Genomic DNA, 27,639 nt, shown 5'->3' with positions numbered 1-27,639 from the left:
CCCTTCACAGTAGAGATCCCTAGATGTAAGAGAGCCTTCTACTCCAGTAGTTTCTTCCCCAGAACCGCTAGACTTTGGAATTCCCTTCCGGGTTCCTGCTTTCCCAACTGTACTGCCATGCAGAAGTTCAAGTGTAACGTGAACCAACATCTTGCTGCCCAACTCCCCACATAGTATCCCTGTAACTTATGTCCCTGATAGTAGCCCCCTACATCAAAGTGGCAATGTGCCTTGTTTGGGGCAAAAGTGTAATAATAAAAAAAAATTTAATAAAAACTGAAGATTTACTGAATTTTTTAACACATTTGTTCTGCCAGATAATTGGCAATATAACTTATTTAAAATATATTTTTTTACAAAATTACTTATTCCGGCTCAGACGACTGTTAATATGAAAGATTTTTAAAAAAATCAACTAAAAATAAAGGAGCAAGTATTCTTTAGTTGTTTTTATATCTTGAAGGCGACTATCCAAGTTAAATTTGTGGCAAATATTTTGACAGTCAACCACACTACCAAAATTCTTAACATGGTAATGTTGACAGTGACCATTCTGAAAGCCGTTCTTAACATGGGAATGTTGCTGGTGACCATTCCAAAAGCCATTCTTAACATGAAGAGGTTGGAGGTGTCTATTCTGAAAAACCTTTCTTAACATGAGGAGGTTGGTGTTGGGCAACAACAATAACCGTACTTTCAATTTTTCTACAAAAGGAGAGGAGCATGCTTCCACTAGCCAATGCCAATTAGCGGGTCCTGCTAGTTATTAATATTATCTAAGTATATACATATATATAGTAATTATAAATAATAATTTAATAAAATGCTAAAGAAAATATTTTTTTAGTAGTGCATATCAAAATGAATATAATTTGTTAAATTTAAATTAATAAAAATGAATACAATTTATTAATATGAATATTTAAATTTCAGTGACTTTACTCGAAAATTCAAAATGGCGTGATAAAATTTTTTTTTTTTTTTTTAATTCAATCTTCACCCCAAACAAGGCAAGTGCCACTTTGAAGTAGGGGGCTACTATCGGGGACATAATTTGCGGGGGCATTATGAAGGTAGATGAGTAGAAAGATGTTTGTTCACATTCCACTTGAACTTCTGAATATCAGTACAGTTGAGAAAGCAGTATCCCGGAAGTGAGTTCCAAAGACTTGCAGTTCTGGGGAAGAAACTATTGGAGTAAAAGGCTTTCTTACACCTAGGGATCTCTACTGTAAAGGGGTGGGACTTAGTTGCTTGTCGGGTTTGTCGGGGGTAGTCACGTCGAGGAGGTACAAGTGCTTGCAGTTCGTCAGAGCATTCACCATTAAAGTACTTGTAGAACAGGCAGAGGGATGCAACATTTCGTCGATGGGACAGAGACTGAAGCTTAGATGACAGTTCAGGACCTATCAGGTTGACTACTCTTTTATGAAACCTGTCCAGGAGTCAGAAACTAGTAGCAGACGCATCAGCCCAAATGTGACAGCAGTACTCCATACATGAGTGAATGGTGGCCTTATAGAGGTACAGGATGCTTTCAGGCGTAAGTAATTTTCTAGCACGGTAGAGAGAGAGCCCACCTTCTTTGCAGCAGCCTTGGCAATGCTCTCAATGTATCTATTCCAGTTCATGTTCCCTGTGAACGTTAGGCCGAGGAGTTTAAAGGAAGTACTTTCAGGCAGTGTGTTCTTAGTCATTGCTACTGGTGGTAGAAAAGGTTTCTTGTAGTTATTGGAGGAAACAAGCTTAGTCTTGGCAGCACTGAATGTGATCATCCATTTTTGTCCCGATTCCACTACAGATTGGAGGTCATCCTCTAGTGATTCTGCCATTTCCTTAGATATGTGTTCATTTGTTTTCCCCTCGTGCCTGTTATAGAGGGTGGTGTCATCGGCAAATATACCCATCTCCGAAACAATTTTATCAGGGAGGTCATTTATGAATAGTAGGAATAATAAAGGTCCAAGGATAGACCCCTGGGGTACTCCCTCATTTATATCATATTGTTTAGATGTACGACCCTCGAGGACCACTTGGATTTTTCTCTTACTTAAAAAGGATTTAATTACCTTGTGTATTCTTCCAGTGATACCATATGATTTAATTTTCCTTAGAGGACCATCATGCCATACCCTGTCAAAAGCCTTAGATATATCAAGGTCTACCGCTCTACCCTCCGCTGTTTTGTCCAGTGAATGGTATATACGTTCAGAAACTACAGTTAAGATATCTGCTATTGAACGGGCTTGCCTGAATCCATATTGTTTGTCGGTCAGGTGTTTAGCAGCTGTTAGGTGTTGGACTAGGGCTTGATTAACTAAGCACTGAAATATTTTGTCGAAAAGTGGGAGGAGGCTAATGTGGCGATAATTTAGTGGGTCAGTTCTTTCACCAGAATTCTTGAAGACTGGTACCACAGAAGCGGTTTTCCAGCAGTTGGGAAAGCAAGATAATTGCAATTTCTCTTCCAATTTTCGGATTTTATAATCAACCCAAATGCATTTTATTTTCTTTTAATGGATTGATAGTTGCCGTTTCTTCTACTACATAATCAATTATCATGTTAGTATGTACATCGAGGGGGCACAAGGGCTACGAATTCATTTGAGCATATTTCATTAAAGTACTTGTAAAACAGACACAGAGATTCAACATTGTGGTGATAGGACAGAGGTTGGAGCTTGGCTGATAGTGCGGGGTCTGTTAGATTTGGACTGTCTATCATAAAAAACTTCTTTTTTTTTTTTTTTTAATTTTTATGGATTAAATTTTGAAAATAATTGAATTTGAATCAACTTTTTCTGACTGGTTTAAAATGCTCCAAGAGCAACAGCTGAAATTATATTCAAACAAAAATAAAGAGAAATGTAAAACTTACCAGCATGAACTTTTACTTTTCCTACTAATCCATAGACAATGCCAAGACATTCACCATTCCACGAAGATGGAAGCTCTCCTAAAAAAAAAAAAAAAAAAAAAAAAAAAAAAAATGAAAACAGAATAAATATTGGATTAAAATGGAAAGATTTTTTGTGTGTGAGAAGACACTTCAACCTATATACCCAACGATTTTTTTATCCATAGACTTGTAATTCAGTATATAGAGTATTCAGACATGTGAAAAAATTTTTAATCAGTTTTCATCCAGACAAAAAGGGCTGCTAAGGGGTCAAAATTGAAAAATTGATAATTGGAGGGTCATTGGATTTTTATATAATTGCCATGCATGAATCGTTCACATTATGTTAATAAGTAGGTTAAAAAAAACTTATTAAAGTTGTGTCAAGCTGGCCTAATGGTTATCGTACTTGACTCACTGTCTTTAGGTTTTGGTTTCAGCTCAGCTCGAGTATTTTTTTTTTTTTTTTTTTTTGCAATAAGTGAACTGTTTAGAAAAAAATATACTCGCAGGCATATATCTCCGTTTCTTTCTGTTATTTTCATTTTTATTTTTTTTGTTAGGAATTTAACGTTATGTTTAATACCGAGTAACGCTGGGTACATTTTCTAGTAACTGATAAAATTCCCCAAACCACCATTTTTTTCTAAGCTGTGTAAATTGCTCTTACAACCGCATTTATTCAGTCTTTAAAACTGGTTGCATGAAAATTAGTTCCTATCAGGTTGGCACAAAATTCTTGTGGTTTTTAACTTTTAAATTCAAATGAATATATCTTGACTCCATTTATTGATCGAAATAAGCACCATCGGAATCAACACGTTTGCCAGCGCAAAACAAGTGTATTTGTGCCAACAATGTAAAAATCTTGTGTTCTGGTTGCGATGAAGTCTCTAAAAACGTTTTTGATATCGCTTAAGTTTTTTAATCATTTCTCATGCAGAACGTTGTCGAAATGCTTGAGAAAGTGGTGGTGGTAGGTGAGAGGTTTGAAGAGTGTGGCAGATGAGGCAGAGTTTCGTAGCCCAATTCGCTCAATTTCTGCAGGGTTAGTTTAGCAACGTGCAGTCGGGCATTCTCATGGAGGAGAATTGGGCCTTTTCCGTTGATAAATGCTGGGTGTTTTTGTCTAAGTTTCCGATGCATTTCATCTATTTGTTGACAGTACTTATTTGCCATAATGGGTTTGGGTTAGGGTTAGGGTTAGGTTTGCCTGCATTAAAAAAAAAAACAGTACTGGAGGAGATCGGTCGCTGACCACTAAACAGCATGACCCTCTTTTGGTGCAATTTGCCTTCGGGAAGTATCATGGAGCTTCATCGGCATTATTGGTTGTTGTAAAGAACCCACTTTTCATCACAAGCCAAGGGTTGTTCTTGTTGCGCAAAAGGGAAGATGACACTTTATAACAGCATTAAATTCGTGAAGCACCCATTTATCAAGATTTTTTTTCATTCCCAATCTCTCTTAAGTGGTTGGAAGTCTTTGTATACATCACGTCTCATTCAGAAGCAAGGTCTCAAACAATTATGCATGAATTTGCTTCATTGTCAACATCTGATGGCCAACCACTATGCTCATCATCTTCAAGGCTTTCGTCGCCATCACAAAATTTCTTAAACCACCATTATACTGAGCGTTCAGTAGTGGTTCCTGGGTCAAATGCTTTGTTGATATCGTGAGCTGTTTCAGAAGCTTTTCGGCCTAGCTTGAATCGAAATAAGAAAATTGTGCGAATTTGCTTTTTTTTATCTTGTATTCAACATTCTGAAAAGACAATTGTTTTAAAACGATTGTAATTTGAACGATTGGGTTAGTTGGAAAGGCAGAAGATTAATAACAGTGGAGTTAATACATCATTTGCATATCAGTAACATTGACCAATCAGAATCCACCTTGAGCCAAGCAAGTCGCAGGATCTGGCTATTTAAGATCAAAGCTTAGAAGTGCTCAGAGCTGATCACCTAGATTTTTGAAACTATAAAATGAAAAGGGAACAAAAAAAAAAAAAAAAGTGACAGTGTTAAACCGTCCTCTTGTCAATACAACGCAAGAAAGTCTTTTTTCCGTTCTTTCCTCAACTTGCAATAAATCCTCGTGTATTCGATATTATCTTCCACCGTTCGTTCTCATTCTAACATGTCCAACAAATAAAACTCAACTCAACTCTCATGCTTTAAAATTCGTCCCTTTTAACAGTTACCAATTGTGTACATATTAATGGCAGACATTCACCAATGAGCCACCTACAAAATTATACTACTTATAATACTTTTTCATGAGTTTGGTTTCTCCTATAATTACTGGATTTCGGTCGTGATGTGTTTCTTTTGTGAATGAGGAATTGCACACTTCACAAGAGTTATTTTCATGTTAAAGTATACCTTTCTTGTGGTGCACTTGGTTCACTGGGTATATTTGCCAAGTAGTTTTTGAAATTCTTTTTTCATGTCTCCAGTTGTTTCTATAATTACTTTTTTTCTTTTTTTTTTAAATTATTTTCTGTTAGTTTTAAGAGATCAAGAGAGCTAACTCCGTCCTGGAGCTAACCCTTGATTTTATTATAATTTGAATTGCTATCTGTATTTCATTATAGCTTGGTCTTTCAGGGATTGTTTCCAAGTATTTCTTAAGATTTTTTTTCATGATATCCAAATTAATGGCATCTGTTCAGCAATGAGCCACCTACAAAATTATACTTGTCTTTTATAGGTTTTCTGCTGTTATTTTACAAACACGAGGTCATTTGCTAAGTGATGATTTCTATTACAAGGAAGTTATCCGTATACAACTTATTTCAGGTCTCGAATGGCAGAGTAATTTTTTTTTTTTTTTTTTTTTTTTTACACAGTGATACCACTTATCAAGGCCCGGAAGCCACTCAGGGATAAGGCTTATTGCAAGTACATTGCGTTAGTGTGGAGATGAAGTGTTTACTTAAGGGGGCGGTTCATTAGGAATTTGTTAACGTTGAACTTGAACACATCCAAGTTGTAGTCAGGTGGGAAGCAGCCAGACGGAACAGAGTTCCACAGGCATGCAGTTCTAAGAAAGAAGCCTTGTTCATGGAATCCACGTTTTGATTTAGGCACAGATATAGAATGGGGGAAATTTTTCACAGTGGATTTAGCTAGACGGGTGTTTTTCATGAAAGATTGGCGAGGGGGGACCAGAGATTGGAGCTCAGATGAGCACCTGCCATGGAAATAATGATAAAACAAGGATAGGCTCGCAAAGTCTCTTCTGTGGGAAAGAGTCTATTTTGTACTCCGTCAAGGCAGGATAGGCTGTTTTTAGAAGCTCCTGCTCAGATATGGCAACAGTATTCCATCCTTGGATGTACTTGGCTTTTATATAGATAGAGAATTGCATCAGTAGTGAGATATCTCCTGGAGTGGTAGAAGAATCCCACCATCTTTCCAGCAACTTTGGCAACAGACTTGATGTACGTGTTCCATTTCAGATCAGGAGTAAAGGTCAAACCCAGAAGCTTGTCAAAACATGGGGCCTCACCCAGACGAGAGTCATCCATCACAACTGATGCAAGCTGGGGATCAGAGCGTTGATGATGTAAGGATAGGAGTTTGGTTTTGGATGCATTAAAGATAACCAGCCACATCTTCCCCACTGAACCATGCGCTCGAGATCAGAGGAGAGAGAATCAGAGAGAACTTTGTCATTTACAGCCTTTGATGTATTGCCGTAGATGGTCATGTCATCAGCATAGATGTCAACGAATAATTTTAGTATGTGTTTAGGGAGGTCATTGATGTAGATCAAGAAGAGAGTTGGGCCCAGGATTGACCCCTGAGGGACTCCAGCATTTATATTGCAGGCCTCCGATTTTTTGTCCATCTACCACTACTCTTATGAGCCTATCAGAGAGAAATGATTTAATGATTGAGAAAACATTTCCAGTTATACCGTAGCTGGAAATCTGTCGAAGGCCTTTGATATGTCAAGAGCAATTGCCCTAGAAAGGAAGCTTTTGTCAAGAGATTCACTAATCCTGTGGGATATACCGTCAGCACATCTGTGGTAGATCTAGCAGAGAGGAAACCATATTGTGTGTCACTAAGAAGGTTATTCCTGCTGAGGTGGTTGACTATTTCTCTATTTAATATGGATTCCAGCAACTTACTCATAACACACAGGAGACTTATTGGTCTGTACTGAGAGGGAGATGACTTATCACCTGAATTCTTAAATACAGGGCAAACTGATGAGGTCTTCCAGGGAGTCGGAAAGCACTTCTCCTTAAGGCAGCGCTTAAATAGTTTCGTAAGTATGGGAACAAGTTCTGGTTGAAGCTTTTTTAACACTATAATTGGGATGCCATCAGCTTGATTAGCTTGGCGACCTCATACACGGATATCTGTATGCTATCTAGCTTGTTCTGTGTTATAGGAGGAAATACGGGGAGTTGATGGCCTTCGTCGCATAGGGTAGAATTAGCTGCAAAGTTCTTTGCAAATAGTTTGGCCTTGTCTGACGCTGACGAGATGACCTCTGGTCCATTGATAATGGTTGGGATAGAACGCACACTTCTTTTCAGGATCCTATTTGTTATTTGCCAAAACTGGTGGGAACCAAGCCGCTGATCAGCTACCTTGGATTTAACAGACTGGGCATATAGCTCTCTTGCATTTTTTATTACTCTTTTACAGTGGTTGCTGGCAGTCCTGAAAGCAGCTTTAGTCTCAGTGCATCTATTACGTTGGTAGCTATGGAAAAAGTGATTTCTGTGCGCGATAGCAGCAGCACATTCTGGGGAGAACCATGGCTGGCTATTAGGTTTTTGTTGGAATTTTTTAGATGGTATGAATTGGTCTATGCCTACAATTAACCATTCGGTCAGATCTGATAATATAGAGGACACTTCCTTTTTAAACATGGAGTGCAGAGGTAAATCATATATAGTTAGAGTGAGGGGGAGGTAGATAAACTAGTGTCAATGCTATTCATGTCGCACTCACAGTCTTTGTGGTGTGTTAATGGAGATATAGTCACATGTAAATGACAGAAGCTGCTGGGCGAATTTGGTGAATGGGTTTCTGCTGTTGGGAGGAGTGACTGAAACTAGGTTGCAAGAGGATTCATACTTTATTGATCGTTTTAATATGTAAATTGTTTTTGACTTCTGATGGGGGTATGGTTGGTTGATTGGTTGTTTTTGTTTTACGGCATATCAACCCTTTTCAGGTTATTTAATGCCAAATCCAAAGATTTTGAAGAAAAATTTTTTAATGGAATATATTTGTTGTTTTCAAGTCGGTTTCTATTTAACCAATAGTTGGGACCCTAACAGGTACTACCACTCCGAGTCAGAGTGGGCCTGGGAGCAATGGCAATTAAAGGGTGGCTCCACACTCCCCAAAGCCCGCAAGCTAGGGCCTCACCACTGGATATAGTTTAAGGTCATATTCAGGACCAGATGGGGGTATGAGACGAATGGATTCGCCAATCATTTTTATAACCAAAGGCTGTGCTAAATAACCAATGAAAACGTCACAAAATTATTATAAAAATTGTCGAATTTTGGATTCAATCAGTTCGCCGTTAACTACGCCACGGGCCGCATTTGATTCTTAGTCGCCATCTTGGTTACTGATCTGAACTACGCCGTCATCTTTGTTCAACACAAAGTCTCAAAACTTAACATACATCTTGTATAAGTCGTTCATTTAACTAATGAATTAAACCAATGAAGGAAAAAAAAGTGTTTTTTTTTCTTCTTCTTCTTACAAATGTTCCAGACTCCAAGATAGGTAATATTAGCCAATGTCTTATGCCATCCACGCAATCTGAACAGCTGAATTTGGGAATTCCCTTCCAGTTTCCTGCCTCCCTGATTGTTCTGTCATGCAGAAGTTCAAGCGTAATGTAAAATAAACATCTTGCTGCTCAACTCCCTACATAGTATCCCTGCAAATTATGTCCCAAATAGTAGCCCCCTACATCAAAGTGGCATTGTGCCTTGTTTGGGGTGATTGTTTTGTTTTACAGCATATCAACCCTTTTCAGGTTATTTTATGCTGAATCCAGTTATTTTGGAAATAGTATTCATGTTGCATCCAGTTATTTTGTAGAAGGTTTTTATTCTTCAAATTTTTTGTATCTTCAATCGCTAGTCTGCAGTGTTTGGTTTGGTTGTTGTATAGTGGATTTTATCATTTTTGTTCTTTGCCATGCAGAACATGAATGAGTTTTGGCAATGGGAGATCGAAAAGGGTTATAGTATTAATGTTTGGTACATTTTAAGTTAGGAAACCAGTCAGGAAGTAGGGGAGATAGAAAGAGAAAGAGGGAAGAAGGAAAGGGGGGGGTGAAGATGGGTTGTTGTTTTTGCAGAACGTAATTAAGTTTTGCAAAAGGAATTAGAAAAAGAAAAAATATCAATGTTAGGTGCGTTTCATCTCAGGAAGCCAATATCTTCAGACAGCCTGATGTGGTAGCATCAGCAATCTTGTCAAAAGTGTGTTATGGTGTCAAATGGTAATAAACGAAAGGAACACGGGATTTTTGGGAACGAAACATGTATTCACATATATTACAGGCAAAGTGAGTTGAGTAATACCATTACTCAACGGTGGGGCGTTTGCACACGACCTGCTTGGTTGAGAGCCAATATCAGACTGCAGGCACCGGTACTCGATCACGAGATTGTCCATTAATCCCATGGAGGGGCGTCTCCAACAAAGTGTTTACATCAACTAGATTGCATGCAGTTATATCGCTTCTTATGCACTCTCACGCATTTTCCTCAATTTACTCTCCAGCAGCTAGGATATCTAACTGTGTTATGGAGTTTATGCTGAACTACTCGAGATGTGAAGTGTGTGAGGAATCTGTAATGTCACCAATACCAAGTTTCTGATGAAGTACAACTGATGAGATCTTTTCTTCCCGTTTGCAGCCGCACATCCATCTGATTATGGTACAACAATGTTGATTATGCAGAAGCCGTTTCAGAATTGCAGAGTCTGAAGCCGATGTCTCAATGTGCAACATGACAGAGCAAACAGATTATGATACGAGGAGCTTCATATAGATATGGACATTTAGTTTATGCCTATATCCAACCACCTAGACTGGAAAGCTTCACAATCTATCAAGATCTCAAATGGTGTTTTTATGGGTGAAATGGAGAAATACAATAACAAATCAAACCATTAAAATATTTAGAGATTTTTTTTTTAATTTTCTAAAATCAACTGCTGTAATTTGGATGCGAACCGGATGTTGACATCCACGGTCAGAGACTAAATAAAAAAACGTCTGGTACGCACTGGCTCGATGCAGGGCTTCCGGTTGAAAACAAAACAAAAAGACAAAAATGATGAGAAAAAAAAAATGATTGCGAACCAATGGGAAGTTTTGCCACCTTTTAAAAAGGACCGTCGACTTCCATCGCCGCGGGAAGGAGGGGAGGTGGAGAAAGAAAAAAAGCCGAAGATTGGACGAACCCCAGAACCATATATATATATATATATATATATATATATATATATATATATAGATAACAACTTGTTCAGAAAACAAAAGATAAAGGGCTTATAGGATATGAAAGTTAAAGGACATCTTCTCTCACCCCCCCCCTCGGTCAACGCCATTGTTGATTCTTTTACTGACATATTTAATATTCACATTTCTAAAAGAATGAACAATCAACTCTTTTTTCCGATATAAACAATATTTAACTATTCTAATAGAATTTAACAAGAGAGTAATTTCTCACATTCCCTTTTTTAACTTTGCCTACAAGGGTTCGATTCTAGGCTTATCCTAATCTCATTTTCACTTATCTAATATTCATCTTATTTACATGGAAAGGGGACAGCCCTTTTCCATGTAACATTACCACTCATTTGACGGGTTCATTTAATATGTTCGTCCATCATATATAATAGTAAGAATAAGCGATCGGGGTGGAGGAATTTGCTTGTTTAAATTAAGATTTAATATGTTCGTCCATCTATAAATATAAAAGCGAAAATGTATGTGTGTTCGCTTTTTCTGTATGTCTACAAAAGGCTTTTTTCAGAGAAACGGTCGGTCGCTTCACAACTTTTAAAAACTTTTTATATCACATATAAATCGTAATATCTCACAGTTAACAACGAAGCTCGCCTGTCTATTTAATTTGCTCGATTTCAGGAAGATAAATATTCAACATTTGTCGCTCGCCGCATGTGGGTTAGTCTTTTTCCTATAACATCTTGGGAAAAAAAAAGCGTTCCGCAGTAAATAAAATACTATCCCGCAGTCAAACTTGACCTCATTAACTCATTAAAACGGGCACCTGCCAAATCCAAGTAATTAAATTCAAACGTGTTTCCATTAGCATCTCACGGTGGGGCAATGGTTAACGTCGCACTTTTTTTTTTTTTTTTTTCACACTTTAACTTACAACTTTGCCTCAAGGGTTTGGGTTCGATCCTCATACTTTTTTTACCCCCCCCCCCGGAGTTTCCACACACACACGTCCAAACACCCGGGCAACGTCGGGTACCCCTCGTCATATATAATAGTAAAAATATGTGATTGGGGTGGAGGAATTTGCTTGTTTAAATTAAGATTTAAAAAAATATCTCTACAATTATATAAATACAAATTTGTCTGTGTGTGAGTTCGTTCCTTATAGACTCCGAAACGGCTGGACAGATTTTCTTTAAAATTTACAGAACTTTAGTGTATAAGTCTGGGAGTGATCTTACTTAAGTTTTGTCTCAGAATACCCCCAATAATTACCGATAATCGAAACTTATTTTAATTTAACTTATCTATCGTCGGTGAAGCCATTTTTTCGATGTCATCGCTTAGCAACAATGATAAAACAACGGGCCATGAAAATTCTATTGTGGGTAAGCTGATAGCGTGTTTTTTTTTTGTTGTTTTTTTTTTGCATGACGTAGTCTGTAGGTTCAAACTCAGCACGTAAATTTCTTAATTTTTTTTCATTAACTGCAAAGAATTTTATAAAATTTGAAAATTTACATGTTTTTTTTTTTTTGTTTTGCATGACGTTGTCTGTAGGTTCAAACCCCACACATAAATTTTTTAATTTTTTTTTTTTTCTTTAACTGGAAAGAGGTTTATATAAAATAATTTTATAAAAGAAACAGTAAGTTCTCTAGAGTGCAATGTAAAATAACATACGTTTTGGACTAAGTTACTGCACGAAGGCATGTAAAGCTTCCTCCCGGTCGATTTCACAGATGTCAATGATAATAAAAATAGAGGAGAGTGAAATATTCGCTGATCATCATTTGTCGGATCTCCCTGGTAGTAAAATATGTTGATAAAAATAAAATTAAAACCTATTTAAATCATATGTAGAACTTAGACAGGCCAAATAAAATTCAGATAAAGGCTACAATTGTCAATTATTTCCTTATTTATTCTTTCTGCGGATGCAAGAAAATGGTGGGGCTATGACTTGGTAGATTTATAATGTTAGTTCTGTTACTGAGGTTGCAGGCGCCCAAACTGGAGTCAGCTCTAGTGTTAGAAATTTGACAATTACATCATGTCTTCCATTGTATTTGTTTTGGACCAATCAAATCGGTCGATTCTATTTACTGCAGAGCGTTTTGCTTTCGTGGGTCTTTTTGTATTGCATGCCTTTCTTTTCAGTTTCATCAAGTGAGCCGTAAGGCAACTATCTAGGCTACTATCTAGGCAAAGTCAAAAGCTGGAATTTCTTTTTACAACCAAGTCTCTAATAAAATTTGTATTGAATTTTAAGGTTGGGCCTTGTTGTGTTTGTCTTATTTTGCCACTGTCTTGGGAGCAAAAAGCAGTTAGATAAATATCTAACAAGAGTCTACATCGCAATTGCGTGTGGTGATGCAGACATGTTAAAATAAGCACATCACGGCCGTGGGGAACCGAGGAAAGAGAGACCAAAGAAGATTGAGTGATTCAGGCGAAAGTTCAGTAAAATTATTCTTGGAAATCCATTCAGATATTTAAAAGAAAATTCCACATCGAAGAAACGAATCGATAAAAAAAAGTGTGCTGAAAAAAAAAAAATTTTTTCTAATCATAACTGAACGAACTTACTGTTGCTAATGTCAACAGTTTAAAAAATATTTTCTAATCATAACTGAACGAACTTACTGTTGATATTGTCAATATTTTTTTTTAATTTCTAATCATAACTGAACGAACTTACTATTGCTAATGTCAACAGTTTAAAAAATATTTTCTAATCATAATTGAACGAACTTACTGTTGCTAATGTCAACAGTTTAAAAAATATTTTCTAATCATAATTGAACGAACTTACTGTTGCTAATGTCAACAGTTTAAAAAATATTTTCTAATCATAACTGAACGGACTTACCGTTGCTATTTTCAATGGTTAAAAAATTCTAATCATAACTGAACGGACTTACCGTTGCTATTTTCAATAGTTAAAAAAAAAATTCTAATCATAACTGAAAGGACTTAGTGTTGCTAATGTCAGTCGTCTAAAATAAATCAACAGGTTTTAATACGACAAAGTTTTATGAATGACGTCGAATGATTAAAAATAATACGTCATTATTAAAACTGAATAACTTTGTTTAAGTGATTTTTTCTCTTTCATTACAAAGTTTAATCTTTTTGAAAATAACAAAATCTAAATCAGTTGTGAGACTATATACTTTCACATGACAACGCAAGTCTTATTTTGTCCTTACTTCGCCATATTGTATCAAGTATTTCCGGAGTTATGCCATGAGAACATTAATGACTCAAACTTTATTTGATTAGTATTGTGGGGTACTAATCACCCCTATATCAGAAATAAGTAGAATCAACTAGTCCTATGAATACGACTGGTTGCAGAGTCTAAAAGGGAGACATTCATACCATGTTTAACTGCATACTACGAACACGTTCCTCTCATACCATTTTAGTGGCTCCTGTATTCTTTATGATAAATACATATTATATTTATACACTTTACACTACTTGTGGTTTCTTTCATTTGTGACCCCTAGCACGGGTCTACAACAATTAGGCTGAAATTTTGCATAGTAGTTCATGTTCCGCCTTATTTGCCCCCCCCCCGTGCAGAGTTAGACACAAGGTTGGTTTTTAATGTGGAGAAAATCCAGCTCTCCAGAAAGAGGCACTCTGGATAGGAACAAAATTAATTGTCTTAGTCATGAAGGATTTCTACTCCACTGACTGAGTAGAGAAAAGATCAATTGCAGCATCAGAACAGATACTACACTGCGATTTTGGCTCGAAGTCCAAGAAATTAACGTTTTGATGCATATTAGTCAATGTTATCAAAGGAATCAGACTCGTATATAAAATTTGAATAAAATTGGAAGTTGATATTCTGTTAAAATTTGGACTATGGCCAAACTTGTCAAAGTCAAACATTAAATTCATATAAACTGGAACTTCATTAGCTACAATATGGACCAACTGGAAAGTCTCTACAATGAAGAGAACTGAAATTATTGCTAAAAGTGACTCATTTTTCTCTTGACCTAAATATTCAAAAATTAAAAAAAATTTAACTTAGATTATGACTGATATTTTCCTCAAGTTTGGTGGTGATTAGACAAGTGATGTAAATGCTAGGCTGTATATAGACACATGCTCGATTGAAAACATAACCTACCAAGGCAGAAGTTACAATAAAATAATCCTATTTTATAAAGACATTAAAATTTATTTAAAGATAACACTTGTAATTTTACTTCAAATAAAGTTTATCCATAATATATTGATCGTTTAGCCTTAATTTAAACCTACGTCACTTCCGGTTTGGCGATGGGTGCAACAGCTAACACGTCACTTTTTTTTTTTTTTTTTACTTTCTTTTCTGCCTTCATGGTACGCGTTCGAGCTTGCCTGCCAACTACAAATTTTTTTAATTTTTTTTTTTTGCTCAACACACCTCAAAACATCCGGGCAATGCCAGGTTAGTCTTTTAGAAATCACTCAAAGTATAATCATTTCTTTTTTTTTTTTAGTTAAAAATTATTTTTATCTAAAAACAAAAAAATCTTTTGAAAAATTATTTTTAAGAACAATTCCAGTTTATTATAGTACCTATTTACTATGCCTCCCCACGGGACAGAGTTAGACACCAGGGTCGTTTTTTTAACGTGGAGAAAAGGTACAAAAATAAAAATTGTCTCAGTCGTGAAGGATTTCTCCTCCACCGAAAGAGAACAAGAAAATGAAGTGCACCATCTGAAGAACAGATACTACACTTTGATCTTGTCCCCCGTGCCGCCAAAGCGGGGGGGGGGGCTGCTTATAGTATAATCATAATATGAAACTCCTTCAAATCAAAGAATATTAAAGTAATATGATATCAAACAATATTGATTTTCTGAAACGAGTTCCAAAAATATTTTTTGTAATTTTAATAGTTCATGATTTTTACACAAATTGTTAAAAAGTGTACTGTTCTGACTATCAATTTCGATAATGCAAAGTTTGTGGATATATGATTCTAGGATTTGCTCGCAAGAAAATAATTAACTACAAGTATTATAATGGTGAATGCTCTGAAGAACTGCAAGCACTTGTGCCCCCACGACGTGAACACCCTCAACAGACCCGACAAGCTGCAAAATCCCACCCCCACACTGTAGAGATCCCTAGATGTAAAAGATCTTTCTACTCCAGTAGTTTCTTCCCCAGAACAGCTAGACTTTGGAATTCCATTCCGGGTCACTGCTTCCCCAACTGTACTGACATGCATAAGTTCAAGTGCAACGTGAACCAACATCTTGCTGCCTTAATCCCTACATAGTACCCCAGTAGATGTTTCCCCTGATAGTAGCCCCCTACACCAAAGTGGCAATGTGCCTTGTTTGGGGTGAAAATGTAATAAAAAAAATAAATAAATAAAAAGAATGAGAAAAAAAATTCTGTATAGACAGTAAATGGGGTTTATGTATGTTTATGGAATCATTTTGATTAAAATCCATTTAGTATTAAGCATGTAAAATTAAGAAAAGTGCACTTGAAATGTGTCAACATTATCTGAATAAGCAAAACGAAAACAAAATGGCAACCGAATTTGACCTGATGTCATGTAATTTAGCTTATTCCGATCATGGATTTTAAATCCGAATGATTCCTCACTTAATAATCTACGGAAAAAAAACCAAAAAAAATAAAACTATTTTTAATGTTTATACACAATTTTTGTCCTCCTCCTCCTCTGACCTTGACCTTTAATATTTGTCGATATTCTTTTCTTCATAAATTTAAATGTCTATCGATAAATGTAAATAATATAAGGAGTTATATTTCGGAAAACTCAGTAAGTTATGATTTACAATTAACCAATAAGTTTCTACAAGCTCCATTACAGACACGAGGGGAAAAAACGACTGTATGCATATTTCAGGCAGTGGAGGAACATTACCTCCAGTCCGTTATGGAATACGAGAATAAATGGACCACAGTGTAGTATCTGTTCTGATGCTACACTTCATCTTTTCTGTCCTCGGTCGGTGGAGGAGAAATCCTTCTGAGACAATTTTTATTTTTGGTCCTATTCAGAGTGCCCCTTTTTGGGGAGCTGGCTTTTTCCCCACATTAAAAACCGACATGGTGTCTAACTCTGCCCTCGTGGGGAGGCAAGTAACTAGGAACAATTATTGATGCTAAGACTGAGCTTCTTTTCTTTTAAAAATCACAAAAGTCTTCTCAAACACCGATTGCAATGACTAATGATACGCTACCAGTGAACTTTTCATTCAAACCTCTCGGCTCAACATTCGCAGGCAACATGAATTGGAACAAATACACTGAAGACATTGCTGAGACTGATACAAATAAAGTGGCCTCCCTCTACCCGGCTAGAAAAATATGCACACCTGACAATATCCAATGTCGTTAAAACACTATCAATAATTCCCCCCGCCCCACTATTTATCTGTGCCTAAACCTAAACGTAGATTCCATGAACAAAGCTTCTTTCTTAGAACTGCACGCCTGTGGAACTGTCTTCCGTTTTCCTGCTTTCCAACTGACTATAATATGGTTGTCTTCAAATCCAACGTAAACAAGTTCTTGAGCCGTTCCACTTAAGTTAACAAATTCAAATTTCCATCACTAACAATTATTATATTGTCCAAGTCACTACTGTACACTCTTTAACCCGTATCCTCGAGTGGCCTCTGAACCTTGATAAGCGGTGATACCTATGTAAATAAATAAATAAATAACTCGCATCACCACAGGATGCTTTTCAAGGACTGAAGACATTAAAACGCAGTGAAATAGTCGTTTGTGTTCATTTTGAATTGATTCGTTATCACAGTCCGATTGGCAAATGTCATGTGTGATATATGCTCGCGAGAATATTGCGGTCATAAAGACGACACGGCTGGAGATCCCTACAGCATTGGTCGGCATGATTAACGAGGATACTATGTCTATTAATTGCTCCACCGAGACATGAAAGATTGGCAAACCGCAAGATTGATATTCTAATTAAGCTCTGCGCAGGCCTTTGTGTCGGAGATAGAAATGCGTTTCACACCAATTATATTTTAACGTGTTCGGAAAGATAAGGAATGAGACAGTTTTTTTAACAAAGACGTGTTGGGCGTATTGCTGCGTGGCTACCGTAATGTGATAGCCTAGCGACGACTATAATTTAGTCTGGTGACGTCATGAACATCGGTCTGTTGAAATTTGGTCACGTGTCTCATGACTAAACCGGAAGTTGGTTTAAAGTTTAGGAGGGTTAAATAAATAGCAGTCCTATATATAATAAAAACGTTTGATTAATTATCTCAAACTCTTCTATTTTGTGATGCAAAAAGTAACTCCTAATGTTCCTATTTACAATGCCTCCCCCACGGGACAGAGTTCGACACCAGGGTAGTTTTGTAATGTGGAGAAAAGGAACAAAAATTAAAAATTGTCTCAGTCGTGAAGAATTTCTCCTCCACTGACAGAGAACAAGAAATTGAAGTGCAGCATCTGAAGAACAGATACTATACTTTGATCCTGACCCGAAGGCCAGTAACTCCTCATGGTATTCACAAGAAATTTAGTCGATAGCTTAAACAGATACGAAATGAATGAAGGCGAAAGTTAGGCACTAAAGGTAAAAAGAAAACTATTTCAAACTAATTCAACTCGAGACAAAAGTCGCACTATCATTAACATTTATAAGTATTTAATTTCACTTCCTGTAAAAATTGCCGGTGGCTTAGAGGTAACGTCCTAGCCAACAGAGTCACAGGCTGACTTTGTGACCTAGTTCAAATCTACCAGCCAGCAATAATTATCACCTCCTACACTAATGATTGCAAAAATCAGATATCTAAAACACTGGTATCTCTAGGTATAAAAATAATGATAATAAATGTATGTGTGTGCATAAAGTGAACTAATTTGCATTTTGATTTTAGAAAAAAAAAAAAAAAAAAAAGGAAAACATTTAGGAATTAACTATTATCTGTTATCGTTCCTATTTTTAATTCAATGATATTTTACTTCGTGGAGAAAACATTTAACAATTGTGTTCAATGTATGTATGTATTTTTTGTTTTGTTTTTTCTGTAGAGGGAGGCCTTGATTTATTTCTAAACTAGCCTGGATGTCACGCGGTGCCCGGGCGTTGGAGGTGTGTGTTGAACAAAAGAAAAAAAGTGGTAATAGGCAGGCAGGTTCAAACCCGTACTGCGAAAGAGGGGGGGGAGTGACGTCTTTGCCGTTGCATCCATCGCAAAAAAGGATTTGCTGAATTTTCATTATCTCCCTTTGCCGGTGTAACATAAAATATTCCCCTGTAAAAATTATTTTTTTTATTTATCAGAGAAACGCTATTTTTAAGATCGGATTTTATATATATATATATATATATATATATATATATTTGATATTTATTGAATGAATTTCTGTACAAAACATATCTAAGAACACTGCCAGACATAAATTAGCTTTGTGTGAAATTTGCAAAAGATGGGCTCAGCCATTTCGGAACCTATGAGGAAAGAACTCACACACACAAGTGATTTTTATATAATAGATTATATTTAAAAGATGAATAAATTCGATGAAATTATCAAAATGCCAATATTTATCTCTACAGTTATATAAATGTAACTTTGTGTAAGTTCGTTCCTTATAGACTCCAAAACAGCTGAACAGATTTTCTTTAAAATTTACTGGACGTTAGTGTATAAGTTTGGGAGTGATCTTAGTTAAGTTTTGTTTCAGAATACCCTCGATAATTACCGATAATCGAAACCGTTATTTTAATTTATCTATCATTGTTAAAGACATTTTTTCCATGTCGTCGCTTAGCAACAATGATAGAACAACGGGCCGTGAAAATTCTACTGTGGGTAAGTTGATAGCATGTGTGTGTGTCTTTGTTTTTTTTTTTGTTTGTTTTTTTTTGCATACACGTGGTCTGTAGATTACAACCCCGCACGCGAATTTCTTAATGTTTTTTTTTTCTGTTAACTGGAAAGAAGTTTATATAAAATAATTTCATAAAAGAAACAGTAGGTTCTCTAGAGTGCGATGTGGAATAACATATTTTGGACTAAGTTACAGCAAGGACGCGTGTGAAGCTTCCTCCCGGACGATTTCACGGATTTCGATGACAATAAAAACATAGGCGTGTGAAATATTCATTGATCATCATTCAATCCTGGGCAACGCCAGGTCTCCCTGCTAGTCACTCTATATGAAGAAAGATTCTGTTTCAAGTTCGCAACAAAGTTATGAATTGTTTGAAAGCTTGAAATACTTTGTAAAGCAACAGCGAATCGACAAATCTCGCGAACGCGATGACAAAACAAACCGAAGAAACAAGATGGTGGATTTTACGATATCAACGCAATTAAATTAGACATTCTATTTCTGCACTTTCGTTTATCTCGCTCTCTATTTTCCTTGTGTGTTTCCCCAACAATCTCAAAGTTCTGTGAGGCGAGGTCCATTGCGCCATTATTCTCCATGGTAATCGGTTGGAAACAGTCGGGAAAGACAGCGACTTTTGATGGATTGCGCTCCTCTGCTGACGCTGTTACATGTTTAGGGTTTATCAGCAAATGAGAGGCGCAAAAGTGTCAACACAAATGGCATAACATTAGATACAGACCATTACTATGTTTTCTGGTTAAAAGATCACCTAGAAGTCAGTGATGTCTACAGAGAGGTAGAAATTTTATTATATATATAATATATATATATATATATATATATATATATATAAGTGAAAGTGTGTGTGTGTACATTTCCCTACGCAATTTTTAGCCTACAGACTCCAAATTTGATATACAGGGTACTGAGATTTGGGAAAATCGATGTGATTGGTTTTCGGGCAGAAATTATGCGACCAAAGTTCAACGATTTGACTTTTGAGAACTCTACCAAACTCCTCCTACAATTTTGGGTCTACTCACTTGAAATTTTAGATATAGATTCATTGGAAATGGATCTAACTTAATAACTTGATTTGAGCTCAAAACAATCAATTTTAGGGGATCATAATAGGGGTCAAAGTTTTTAAAAAATTGACCTTTTTTTTTTTGTTTTGTTTTTTTGCTCAACATACACCCCAAAACACCCGGGCAACGCCGGGCACCCATGCTAGTATATATATATATATATATATATATATATATATATATATATATAAATAAATGAGCGTGTCTGTGTGTACATTTCCCTACGCAATAACTGTCAATTTTTAGTCTACAGACTCGAAATTTGATATACAGGGTACTGAGATTAGGGAAAATCTTTGTGATCGGTTTTCGGCCAGAAATTTGGCTGTTAAGTGGTCAAAGTTCAACGATTTGACCTTTGAGAACTCTACCAAACTCCTCCGACAATTTTGGATCTAAACACTTGAAATTTTATATATAGGTTCATTGGACATGGATCTAACTTAATAACTTAATTTGAGCCCAAAACAACAAATGTTAAGGGGTCATAATAGGGGCCAAAGTTAAAAAAATTGACCGCTTTTTTTTTTCTTTTTTTTTTGCTCAACATACACCTCCAAACACCCGTCCAACGTCGAGCTGAAATGCTAGTGTATATATATATACATGAAACTTTTGGTATGTTCGTAATTGATAATCTAAATAACTACTGGTTGGATTGCTCCGACATTTTGGTATAATAATTTCATCGTACTCATGCATGTTTTTATATTTCTCTTTAATTATAACATACTCAATTTTTCCTTTATTAAATAGGTGGTTTTCTTTGTAACGATGTGGCTATTTTTTTTATTCGGGGAAATCTAATTATCACCGCCGGCCGTCACGTGACATAAAAAAAGGAACTTTTGGTCCCGCCACGGCCTGCTAATAAACATTGTTTATGTAAAAAAAATAAAAAGATATACCAAACTGACTTTTTCGTTTAAAAATTAAATTATTTCCATTTCGTTAATAAAACTTTTTTTTTTAATCTTTCGTTTGTTTGTTTTTTTTTTGTTTATATATATATATATATATATATATATATATATATATATAAATTACAATTGTTGAATGTTATTCTTTTGATTACATTCGTTTGGGGGTAAGCACAAATAAAAAAATAAAAAAAGATTAAAATGGAACGAAATTTAAATTCTCGTTCCATTTTTACAACAACCGTAAAACAGTGCATACTTCGCAAGTTTTATCATAAGTTATAAACATCTAGATCTACTTACGCTATATTAGAAACCGAGCGACCCCTAAAAATCTGGTAGCTGAGTGTCAAATCTGCTTAAAATATTGAAAAAAAAATAATAAATAAATAAATAAATAAAATAGAACCTCTCCCAAACACACTGGCAATAATTTGGTTTCGTCCTTCCCTTGAGCGTTTCCAATAAGAAGGATTAAATGAGGACTTATTAAAATTCTTTAATTGTTGATTTTTTTGCATTTTGATTAAATTTGTTAGTTTGCAATCGCTGAGAGTCCACTCCAAAAATTGAACAGAAGACGAAATTAAAACGAATGGTACTCATGCAGAATTTGACCCGAATCCTCGGGATTTCAATTATGGCTAGGGTTCGGTCGGCAATCACCGGATTCAGCCAAACGTTGTTCAAATGTTGAAACACTAAATCAACATTTTATTTGCTTTTTTTTTTTTTTTTTTTTTTGCATAATTAATGATGGGGGTATTTTTTCTGTTTATTTTCTTAACATCTGTTGACAAAAAATAATTTGTACATTCTCTTAAAAAAAAAAAAAAAATCAAACTTCTCGACTTTCACCTAACTATTTACAGTTGTTATAAAAAGTATTCATCTTTTTTTTTAAACAAAAATTCTGTTTTCAAAAAGAAACGTTTACCGTCACTTTTCTTAAAAAAAAAACAAACAAAAAAATGTAAGTTTTCTCGAAAAACAACTTTAATCCACCAATTTATGGTAAAAATTCATTAAAAAAAAACTTTCATTGATATAAAAACTGCAAAAAAAAAATAAATAAAAATAAAAGTATATAAACAATGCAAAATGCAATTTTTCTTAGGGGATATATATTTATTTATTCAATAAATTAGCAGTAGGTTTTTGTTATTTTCTATTTATTGTATTTCTATTTTTTTTCCGGTTTGTTCGTTTTGAAATTCGTCTGCGTCTGTTGCTTTACTCGGTTTATTCGGTGACTGCCGGACGAGACCAAACCATAATTGAGGAAAACTCCCGACGATCCGGGTCAAATTATGCAAGAGTACCAAAAATATGTACACGGGATGTCCATTGTACTCATCGCCCGATAAAAAGGGTGCTTCCTCCTTAATGTAATGAAATCAGCCAAAAAGATGATATTTAATTTAAAAACCATGATAACTCCTTACATTTTTTGTTAATTTCAACAATAAGCAATGTTATCTACCTAATTGTCATGTCACAATTATTTCGGCCTTTTATAGTTACACGAAAAATGGTTTCGGCTATGTTTGTTTGTGTCACGTGACATGTGACGTAAACACAAGGGAAATAGCTAAAATTTCAAATTTTTTTCGATAAATATTTCCTTTAATCATTAATTTCTCCCTTAACGATTTTCGTAAGTTTTGGCTATTTTCATCACTGTGGCATGACAATTCAGTAGTTTCACTTGAAAATCCATATTTCGATTTCCGAATATCGCAACAATAAAGAAAAAGCACTAAAATGTTTACGAATATGTTGTATTATGTGGACTGTATTAGTAAAGGGTTAGAAAGAACATCGAGAGAATAGAGAGGCACACTTGTGAACGAAACAGAAGCTCTATAAACACTAAGGAGTAGTAGTTTTTGCTACTACGATATACCACGTGATTGTGTGATGGGAGGTTGAAGGCAATGGTGATGGTGGGAGTAATCCAGTCAAGGGGAGATAACTGTTACTTGATGTATATAACATCGTTTTCTTTACTAAAAATAAAAGCTTTTATTTTTATTTTATATGTATTTAATTAGTGTCTGTATCTGGCTGGAAGCCTAATTGTACTTCCTCTCATTGTGAAGTTTGTTGTTGTTCTCTTGTCCGTGCCTGTTTGTGGTACGGCTTGTCTTGAACTATTTTCTTGACTGAATATGTTTTCGTAGTCATATGTAACTTTGCGTGTTGGATTTTCATTTGTTTTTAAGGGGTGACGCCTGTTACGTCTGAAATATTTTCCTTGTTCTGTTTTTGCTAAATACGAACGAGGCTCTTATTTATTAGGTTCCATTTTCCTTTGGAGCGAATACAAACAATGTCATCTTTGCTTAGTGTTGGTAGTTCTTTAGACTTTTTATCTACTTCATGCCTTTTCATTGATTTATTATGCATGATGTTAGGAAGGTTTTCCCTAAGCGTTCTTTTCATTAGTTGTTGGGCTGGCGACGACGATTTATCTTTTAATGGGGATGTCCATAGTGCTAACATTGCTAGATGTGGGTCTTGGATGCTTTCAAATGACTTTATTATTGTCCTTTTTATAGTTTGTATATTTCTTTCTACTAGTCCACTGGATTCTGAATAGTTCGGACTTGTCATGTGTTGCAATATTTTGGAGTTGTAATGGGGTAATTATTTAATTGCCGCCCACATCGGCAATATTTGGCACAAGGCCTGGAAAGTGGGAACCCCGCAGGCTCCCCTAAAGGAGGGGCACTCCTGCAATTTTAAAAATTGCCTGAGTAACCCCGTCGGCATTCCCCGGTCGGGGCGCCTCAGGCAGCAAGCAATAAACTTGCCCCACCGGAAAGCCCGGTGGCAAGGCCTGGGAGGGTGGACCTCCTAGGTATTACCCAGGCAGTGTACCTCAGTCCAACAGGTGCTGGGCCGGTTCCCGGTCCCTCACCTGTGTGGCTGAGTGTCAAGTAACGAATCCTTGACTTGTACTACCCTGTCTCCCTGCAGCTGAAGCCGATAGGAGATACATCCCATCACAAGAGTCTAATGGGGTATGATCCCACACAGTCGGACGATTCTATTTATAAACGATGCTGCTAAGAACTGACGAATCAAATTAATTCACGTTCTGCTACCAACCAATCAGAAACCAGAATTGCTTTATAAATATTAAACCTTTTCTGGAGCAATTTCACATGTTCTTTTCCCGGGTTTCGACACGGTAAGAATATTTTGTTCTGTGGAACTGTCTACTACAAACAAGTCACCTCCCAGCCAGGACTTGTGTGTAACAGCGAACCATCTGAAACTGTTCTGAAACTCAAAATGGCTTACACTTCTAGATGATGGATTTGAAATCCCAATCTTTAGAAAATCGTATAAATTCTGATGATGCGAACTCAAGTCCATTGTTGCTGATCACCAAATTTTGCGAAAGTGTTTTTTTTATTTTCTTGATCACTGTGCGTGATTTACGGTCATCAAGTTTGTGGATATCAAAGTATCCCGTTGTGTAGTCTATTATTACTACGTATGCTTTATTGCATAAATAAAAAATGTCTGTTACTACTTTCGTCCTGGTATTTCATGGTGCATTAGAGGTTTTTCAGTGGGTTTTATTATTCCCATTTTGGTCATTTTCTCAAGTTACTTTTTTTAATTTTGGTTTCATGCCAAATGGGATATTTCTTGGGTGATTTATGACGGGTTTTATATTCGCGTTTATAGTTTATGTCCCCAAAGCAATCTTTGTGTCTTCCTATTGGGGCTCCTATATCAGTCTTGTTTATTGCATGTATTCTTTTTAACAATCCCAGATTATATATTTTATGTGTATGTCTATTTAGCAGTTCTGCATGGTACTGAACTCAAATTTAAATATATCAAGGCCTTTTGGGGCTAAATGGAGTCGGGGGGGGGGGCAAATGATTGACGTAGTCATTTTTTTTTTTTTTTTTTGCATGATGCAGAACTCAAATTCACATATGTTAAGGTCTAAAACTGCACTGTTTGTTCATTTTCACCATGATTTGACGTCCCCTGGGGATTTTGGGACTAAATGGGGGTGGGTAAAAACTTAACCTTATGCTTCGTTCGGGGTACCATTCATGCTTCAATTGTTTTATTTATTTTCTGAATACATTGATAATATCTACATTAGGGAAATATAATATATATGTTTTAATAGATGTAAAAAAAAAAATAAAAAATAAAAAAAAAATTTAAAAAAAATTAAAAAAAATTTTTTTTTTAAATTAAAAAAAAATTTAAAAAAAAATAAAAAAAAATAAAAAAATAAAAAAATACTCAGTAAGTATATATATATATATATTCTATATCAATCTTGTTAATCGAATATATTCTTTTCATCGATCCCAGATTTTCCGCTGTATCTGCACTAATTACTACATTCCCATTAGTATCTGCTACGATAAAGTGTGTTTTTATTTTTATGTCTTTGTTTTGTAGCCGTATCACGCAGCTTCCTATTGTCGGAATTTTTGTACTATTGTATGCAATTAGTTTTATCGTTGTTTTCGTTAATTTAGGTTTAGGTTTTATTGTGTTGTAAATCTTTACTGGTATTACATTCACTTCAGCTCCTGTATCAATTTTAAAATGTTTCATTACCTTGTAGTTTTATTTTCCACTTGTCAGTTTGGATCACATGTACATTTGTTTTTCAATATGGCGTCCAAGTTAAACTGGTCTGACTCCACGTGGTCTGAGTTATATGATTGTATAATTTTTTCTTTTTTGTTCGACACATTTGTGCATAATGCCCCCTTTTTTTTTACCTCAGTTTGTACAGGTTTTGTTGTATTTCTGGTGCGACCCAGAGCAATAAGTACGGTTTTCAATCCAGTACTGTGTTTTGGCGGCTTTTTGTCTTCTTTAAAGGTTGCAATGGGCAGACATCTTTCAGATATAGTGGGGGAAAGAGGAAAGAGAAAGAGAGAGAGAGAGAAGGAAAGAGGAAAGAGAAAGAGAGAGAGAGAAGGAAGGAGAGAGAGAGAGAGAGAGAGAGAGAGAGAAGGAAGGAGAGAGAGAGAAGGGCAGAGAGAGAGAGAGAGAAGGGCAGAGAGAGAGAGAGAGAGAAGGACAGAGAGAGAGAGAGAGAGAGAGAGAGAGAGAAGGACAGAGAGAGAGAGAGAAGGACAGAGAGAGAGAGAGAGAAGGACAGAGAGAGAAAGAGAGAGACAGAGAGAAGGACAGAGAGAGAGAAGGACAGAGAGAGAGAAGGACAGAGAGAGAGAAGGACAGAGAGAGAGAAGGACAGAGAGAGAGAAGGACAGAGAGACAGAAGGACAGAGAGAGAGAAGGAGAGAGAAGGACAGAGAGAGAGAGAAGGAGAGAGAAGGACAGAGACGGAGAGAGAAGGACAGAGACAGAGAGAGAAGGACAGAGAGAGAGAAGGAGAGAGAAGGACAGAGACAGAGAAGGAGAGAGAAGGACAGAGACAGAGAGAGAAGGACAGAGACAGAGAGAGAAGGACAGAGACAGAGAGAGAAGGAGAGAGAAGGACAGAGACAGAGAGAGAAGGACAGAGAAGGAGAGAGAAGGACAGAGACAGAGAAGGAGAGAGAAGGACAGAGAAGGAGAGAGAAGGAGAGAGAAGGAGAGAGAAGGACAGAGAAGGACAGAGACAGAGAGAGAAGGACAGAGACAGAGAGAAAAGGAGAGAGAAGGAGAGAGAAGGACAGAGACAGAGAAGGAGAGAGAAGGACAGAGACAGAGAAGGAGAGAGAAGGACAGAGACAGAGAGAGAAGGAGAGAGACAGAGAAGGAGAGAGACAGAGAAGGAGAGAGAAGGAGAGAGACAGAGAAGGAGAGAGAAGGACAGAGACAGAGAAGGAGAGAGAAGGACAGAGACAGAGAAGGAGAGAGAAGGACAGAGACAGAGAAGGAGAGAGAAGGAGAGAGAAGGAGAGAGACAGAGACAGAGAAGGAGAGAGAAGGACAGAGAGAGAGAAGGACAGAGACAGAGAAGGAGAGAGAAGGAGAGAGAAGGAGAGAGAAGGAGAGAGACAGAGACAGAGAAGGAGAGAGAAGGACAGAGACAGAGAAGGAAGGACAGAGACAGAGAGAAAAGGGACAGAGACAGAGAGAAAAGGGACAGAGACAGAGAGAAAAGGGACAGAGAGAGAGAGAGAGAGAGAAAAGGACAGAGAGAGAGAGAGAGAGAGAAAAGGACAGAGAGAGAGAGAGAGAGAGAGAAAAGGACAGAGAGAGAGAGAGAGAGAGAAAAGGACAGAGAGAGAGAGAGAGAGAGAAAAGGACAGAGAGAGAGAGAGAGAGAGAGAGAGAAAAGGACAGAGAGAGAGAGAGAGAGAAAAGGACAGAGAGAGAGAGAGAGAGAAAAGGACAGAGAGAGAGAGAGAGAGAGAGAGAGAGAGAA

The 27,639-nt window shown here is 36.4% G+C and overlaps 1 protein-coding gene across 4 annotated transcripts in view; it reads right to left on the bottom strand.

The window, feature by feature from the left end:
• Nucleotides 1-27,639, bottom strand: part of LOC145284013 (phosphatidylinositide 4-phosphatase SAC2-like) — a 697,431-nt gene that overhangs the window by 530,067 nt on the left and 139,725 nt on the right. For all 4 annotated transcript variants that reach the window (XM_080133106.1, XM_080133105.1, XM_080133103.1 and 1 more), the window contains exon 2: nt 2,879-2,956. In XM_080133106.1, coding sequence (XP_079989232.1) covers nt 2,879-2,956 — 78 coding nt within the window. The remainder of the gene's footprint in view (nt 1-2,878; nt 2,957-27,639) is intronic.

Source organism: Euprymna scolopes, chromosome 8 (assembly GCF_053919585.1).
Source record: "Euprymna scolopes isolate OS-2025 chromosome 8, ASM5391958v1, whole genome shotgun sequence".
Taxonomy (NCBI): Eukaryota; Metazoa; Mollusca; class Cephalopoda; order Sepiida; family Sepiolidae; genus Euprymna; species Euprymna scolopes.
This window is presented reverse-complemented; position numbering and strand designations above follow the sequence as displayed.